Source organism: Oncorhynchus gorbuscha, unplaced genomic scaffold, assembly GCF_021184085.1.
Source record: "Oncorhynchus gorbuscha isolate QuinsamMale2020 ecotype Even-year unplaced genomic scaffold, OgorEven_v1.0 Un_scaffold_3403, whole genome shotgun sequence".
NCBI classification, from domain to species: Eukaryota; Metazoa; Chordata; class Actinopteri; order Salmoniformes; family Salmonidae; genus Oncorhynchus; species Oncorhynchus gorbuscha.
The window spans coordinates 1-7,500 of NW_025745199.1; the positions used below are offsets into that span (position 1 = coordinate 1).

General features: G+C 31.1%; 1 protein-coding gene across 1 annotated transcript in view; it reads left to right on the forward strand.

Moving 5' to 3' along the window:
• Window positions 1–1,248: 1,248 nt before the first annotated feature.
• The window catches only part of LOC124017846 (ras-associating and dilute domain-containing protein-like), a gene marked incomplete at both ends in the record, with an annotated part of 47,580 nt that continues 41,328 nt past the window's right edge, over window positions 1,249–7,500 (forward strand). Inside the window, 4 exon segments of the mRNA XM_046333080.1 lie at window positions 1,249–1,305; window positions 6,100–6,235; window positions 6,322–6,740; window positions 6,909–7,091. Coding sequence (XP_046189036.1) covers window positions 1,249–1,305; window positions 6,100–6,235; window positions 6,322–6,740; window positions 6,909–7,091 — 795 coding nt within the window.

Sequence of the window (7,500 nt, forward strand, 5' to 3'; positions counted from 1 at the left end):
ATAACTATCCAGCTAGCTGGCTCTATTCCAGGAGCTGTACATGTTGGGTTATATTATATAACTATCCAGTAGCTAGCTCCTATTCCAGGAGCTGTACATGTTGGGTTATATTATATAACTATCCAGCTATTTGGCTCTATTCCAGGAGCTGTACATGTTGGGTTATATTATATAACTATCAGCTAACTAGCTCTATTCCAGGAGCTGTACATGTTAGGTTATATTATATAACTATCCAGCTAGCTGGCTCTATTCCCAGGAGCTGTACATGTTAGGTTATATTATATAACTATCAGCTAGCTTGCTCTATTCAGGAGCTGTACATGTTGGTTATATTATATAACTATCCAGCTAGCTGGCTCTATTCCAGGAGCTGTACATGTTGGTTTATATTATATAACTACCCATTATGTACATTTGGGTTATATATATAAACAGCTAGCTTTCCAAGCTGTACATGTTGGGTTATATATATAACTATCAATAGCTATTAAGGAGCTTAAATATTATTATATTATAATTATTAAAACCTTTTCCATATTCTAATATTGCTATTAAGGGCTTAAATATTATATTAATATTATTATATGAATCAAAGCCTATATATATATATATATATATATATATATATATATATATATATATATTATATATATATATATATTGTATTATATATTATTATATTAATCAAAGCCTATATATATATATATATATTGTTATATATATTTTGTTATTATTGAATGTAATTATGGAATGTGTCTGATTTAGATATTATATTAATCAAACCTATATATATATTGTGTGTTATATATTGTTGTTATTATATTAATCAAAGCCTATATATATATTGTGTTATATATTATTGTTTATTATATTAATCAAAGCCTATATATATATATTGTGTTATATATTGTTTGTTATTATATTAATCACAGCTATATATATATTGTGTTATATATTGTTGTTATTATATAATCAAAGCCTATATATATATTATGTTATATATTGTTGTTATTATTGAATGTAATTATGGAATGTGTCTGATTTAGATGGTTAAATATTATTACATTTATATATATATTATTATACTAATTAAAACCGATGTATCCCTGTACTAATCAGTTAGGGGGTCCAGACGAGCCGAAGCGTTACTACTCCACCCTGCGGGACCTCTGAGGACGAGGGGGAGTCAGGGGGCCACGAACAGGAGGAAGGAGGGAGAGGGGGGAGGAGCGGGGGAGGGGGGTGAGACATTCCCTCTGCCAGTCCCCTCACCTGTTGCTGCTGCAGGGATGCAACAGACAGGTACCAGCTACACTGCCTGACTGATGCATGCTGGGATATATGATACAGACAGACAGACATGTCCCAACTACACTACCTGACTGATGCATGCTGGGATATGATACAGACAGACAGACAGGTACCAACTACTACCCTGACTGATGCATGCTGGGATATATGATACAGACAGACAGGTACCAACTACACTACCTGACTGATGCATGCTGGGATATATGATACAGACAGACAGGTACCAACTATACTACCCTGACTGATGCATGCTGGGATATATGAGACATACAGACAGGTACCAACTACACTACCTGACTGATGCATGCTGGGATATATGAGACAGACAGACAGGTACCAACTACACTACCCTGACCCAGTGCATGCTGGGATTGAGTCTCTAATGTGCTAGTGATGGCTGTTTAACAGTCTGATGGCCTTGAGATAGAAGCTGTTTTTCAGTCTCTAATGTGCTAGTGATGGCTGTTTAACAGTCTGTTGGCCTTGAGATAGAAGCTGTTTTTCAGTCTCTGTACTGAAGTGATGGCTGTTTAACAGTCTGATGGTCTTGAGATAGAAGCTGTTTTCAGTCTCTCTGTGCTAGTGGTGGCTGTTTAACAGTCTGTTGGCCTTGAGATAGAAGCAGTTTTCAGTCTCTCGGTCCCTGCTTTGATGCACCTGTATGACCTCTCCATATGGATGATAGCAGGGTGAACAGGCAGTGGCTCGGGTGGTTGTTGTCCTTGATGATCCTTCTGGATGATAGCTGAGGTGAACAGGCAGTGGCTCGGGTGGTTGTTGTCCTTGATGATCCTTCTGGATGATAGCGGGGTGAACAGGCAGTGGCTCGGGTGGTTGTTGTCATGATGATCCTTCTGGTTGATAGCGGGGTGAACAGGCAGTGGCTCGGGTGGTTGATGTCCTTGATGATCCTTTTATGGCCTTCTGTAACATCGGGTGGTGTAGGTGTCCTGGAGGGGCAGGTAGTTTGCCCCCTGATTATGCGTTGGGAGAACGCACCACCCTCTGGAGAGCCCTGTGGTTGCGGGCGGTGCAGTTGCCGTACCAGGCGGTGATACAGCCTTCAACTTTCTTACACTACCCTGACTGATATTTCAGTTGTGTTTTCTTTTTCGGAAACTTTCTTTCACATTGAAGTCATGGAGTCGGTCTACAGTACCTTTTTAGGTGTCATGTTATGGCAGAATGTAAAAGTGTTCAAGGGGGTTGTGGACCTTCTACAGGCAGTTTATATTGTTTATATACAGTATATGTAATATATATTATATATACAGTATATTTAATATATATTGTGTTATATACAGTATATTTATATATATTGTGTTATATACAGTATATGTAATATATATTGTGTTATATACAGTATATGTAATATATATTGTGTTATATACAGTATATGTAATATATATTGTTATATACAGTATATAATACAGTATATGTAATATATATTGTTATATTTACAATATATATTGTGTTATATGTAATATATATTGTATATATAATATATATTGTTATATACAGTATATGTAATATATATTGTGTTATATACAGTATGTATATGTAATATATATTGTGTTATATACAGTATGTGTAATATATATTGTGTTATATTTACAGTATATGTAATATATATTGTCTTTATATACAGTATATGTAATATATTTTATATTTACAGTATATTATATATATTGTGCTATATGTATATGTAATATATTGTGTTATATACAGTATATGTAATATATATTGTGTTATATACAGTATATGTAATATATATTGTTATATTGTATATGTATATATATATTATATACAGTATATGTAATATATATTGTTATATTTACAGTATATGTAATATATATTGTGTTATATACAGTATATGTAATATATATTATTATATTTACAGTCTATATACAGTATTTACAGTGTAATATATATTGTGTTATATACAGTATATGTAATATATATTGTGTTATATACAGTATATATGTAATATACAGTATTGTGTTATATACAGTATATGTAATATATATTGTTATATTTACAGTATATGTAATATATATTGTGTTATATACAGTATATGTAATATATATTGTTATATTTACAGTATATGTAATATATATTGTTATTATTTACAGTATATGTAATATATATTGTGTTATATACATTATTAGTATATATATTGTTTATATTTACAGTATATGTAATATATATTGTGTTATATACATTATTAGTAATATATATTGTGTTATATACAGTATATTTAATATATATTGTGTTATATACAGTATATTTAATATATATTGTGTTATATACAGTATATGTAATATATATTGTGTTATATACAGTATATGTAATATATATTGTGTTATATACAGTATATGTAATATATATTGTTATATTTACAGTATATTTAATATATATTGTGTTATATACAGTAATATATATTATTATATTTACAGTATATTAATATATATTGTGTTATATACATTATTATATTGTGTTATATACAGTATATTTTATATATATTGTATTATATACAGTATATGTAATATATATTGTGTTATATACATATACAGTATATGTAATATATTGTGTTATATACAGTATATGTAATATATATTGTTATATTTACAGTATATGTAATATATATTGTGTTATATACAGTATATGTAATATATATTGTTATATTTACAGTATATGTAATATATACAGTATTAGTAATATATATTGTGTTATATACAGTATATGTAATATATATTGTGTTATATACAGTATATGTAATATATATTGTGTTATATACAGTATATGTAATATATATTGTTATATTTACAGTATATAATATATATTGTGTTATATACATTATTAGTAATATATATTGTTATATTTACAGTATATGTAATATATATTGTGTTATATACAGTATATGTAATATATATTGTGTTATATACAGTATATTTTATATATTGTGTTATATACAGTATATGTAATATATATTGTGTTATATACAGTATATGTAATATATATTGTGCTATATACAGTATATGTAATATATATTGTGCTATATACAGTATATGTAATATATATTGTTATATTTACAGTATATAATATATATTGTGTTATATACAGTATATATATATATTGTTATATTTACAGTATATGTAATATATATTGTGTTATATACAGTATATGTAATATATATTGTGTTATATACAGTATATATATTGTAATATATATTGTGTTATATACATTATTAGTAATATATATTGTTATATATACAGTATATGTAATATATATTGTGTTATATACAGTATATGTAATAATATATATTATGTGTTATATACAGTATATGTAATATATATTGTTATATTTACAGTATATGTAATATATATTGTGTTATATACAGTATATTAATATATATTGTATATTTACAGTATATGTAATATATATTGTGTTATATACATTATTAGTAATATATATTGTTATATTTACAGTATATGTAATATATATTGTGCTATATACAGTATATGTAATATATATTGTGCTATATACAGTATATGTAATATATATTGTTATATTTACAGTATATGTAATATATATTGTGTTATATACATTATTAGTAATATATATTGTTATATTTACAGTATATGTAATATATATTGGGTTATATACAGTATATGTAATATATATTGTGTTATATACAGTATATGTAATATATATTGTGTTATATACAGTATATGTAATATATATTGTGTTATATACAGTATGTGTAATATATATTGTGCTATATACAGTATGTGTAATATATATTGTGTTATATACAGTATATGTAATATATATTGTGTTATATACAGTATATGTAATATATATTGTTATATTTACAGTATATGTAATATATATTGTGTTATATACAGTATATGTAATATATATTGTGTTATATACATTATTAGTAATATATATTGTTATATTTACAGTATATTTAATATATATTGTGTTATATACATTATTAGTAATATATATTGTTATATTTACAGTATATGTAATATATATTGTGTTATATACAGTATATGTAATATATATTGTGTTATATACAGTATGTGTAATATATATTGTGCTATATACAGTATGTGTAATATATATTGTGTTATATACATTATTAGTAATATATATTGTTATATTTACAGTATATTTAATATATATTGTGTTATATACAGTATATGTAATATATATTGTGTTATATACAGTATATGTAATATATATTGTTATATTTACAGTATATGTAATATATATTGTGTTATATACATTATTAGTAATATATATTGTGTTATATACATTATTAGTAATATATATTGTTATATTTACAGTATATTTAATATATATTGTGTTATATACATTATTAGTAATATATATTGTTATATTTACAGTATATGTAATATATATTGTGTTATATACAGTATATGTAATATATATTGTTATATACAGTATATGTAATATATATTGTGTTATATACAGTATATGTAATATATATTGTTATATTTACAGTATATTTAATATATATTGTGCTATATACAGTATATGTAATATATATTGTGTTATATTTACAGTATATGTAATATATATTGTGTTATATTTACAGTATATGTAATATATATTATGTTATATATATAGTATTTGTAATATATATTGTGTTATATACAGTTTATATAATATATATTGTGTTATATATAGTATATGTAATATATATTGTGTTATATACAGTTTATATAATATATATGGTGCTATATATTCCAGGACTGCCTGGTGTACCTGTTGAACAGAGAGCAGCACACTGTGGGTCAGGAGACCCCGTCAGCCCGTCCAAACATCTGCCTGTCCTCTCCTGACATCCTGCCACTCCACTGTCGCCTCCACCGGGTCCCTGCCCCCCGTCACCATGGCAGCACCCCCAACAACAACAACCCCTCAGCAGCCGCCGCCGTCACCGGGGACGACCGCTCCTGCGTTGCCGTGGAGCCCATCCCCACGCGACGGTCCTGGTCAACTTCTCCCGGTGCGAGCAATCCACCCAGCTCCGCCATGGCGACCTCCTGTCGTTCGGAGCCCACTACATCTTCCTGTATAAGGACCCAACGGGTGCCAAACCACTCCCCGCCCAGACGCTGGCACGCCTCCGAACCCTGGGGCAGCTGTACGAGGCTGGGGGAGGGGGGGTGGAGACGGAGGGTGGGACGGAGGGGGGAGGGACCTGTAAGGCGTGTGGCTCTTTGTTAAAGGACAGGGGGCGTTGTCCTCCCAAACCGGCCCCCGCCAGGCGCAGTTTCAAACCGCACCTGGTGAAACCCCAAGAGCGGGGGGGCGGGGGGACAGGCGTCGTAACGACGATCTTGGCGGGACAGAACCAGAAGAGACGCCTACAGCTGGACTTTGAGCAGGTAAATAAAGGTTGTTGTAGATCAGTGAATGTATTTATCCTGTGATGTCACTGTGATGTCACTGTGATGTCACTGTGATGTCACCAGGAATAGTTTTGCCCCAATGTTTATTCAGTCGAGTTTAACCGAACTGAATCAAACTGACCTGAATCGTTTCATTCCGATCAGGCCCACGAGGACGCCCTGGTGAGCAGGATCATGTCTCTGATCGAGCCGGGCGGGGACGACCACAAGTTAGCCCCTGCCTACCTGCTGTGTCTCTGCATACAGCACTCTGCTTCTGCCTTCCCACCAGGCTGCTTCGGCAAATTGCTGCTGAAGATAGTACGATGCATACAGACCGTCTCCTGGGTGAGAGGGAGGGGCCTAGACTGGGAGGGAGGGGCCTAGACGGGGAGGGAGGGCCTAGACGGAGAGGGGGGGGTTTGGAAGGGGTAGCAGAGGGAGAGGGAGGGGTTTGGAAGGGGTTGGAGAGGTTTAGGTGGAGAGGAGGGGTTTAGAAGGGGTAGGAGGGGCCTAGATGGAGAGGGAGGGGTTTGGAAGGAGTTGGAGGGGCAAGTCAGTTATGACTCTGGAGTCGGTAAAAACGAATCGTGACTCTGGAGTCGGTAAAAACAAATCATGACTCTGGAGTTGGTAAAACGAATCATGACTCTGGAGTCGGTGAAAATGAATCATGACTCTGGAGTCGGTAAAAACGAATCATGACTCTGTAGTCGGTAAAAACGAATCATGACTCTGGAGTCGGTAAAAACGAATC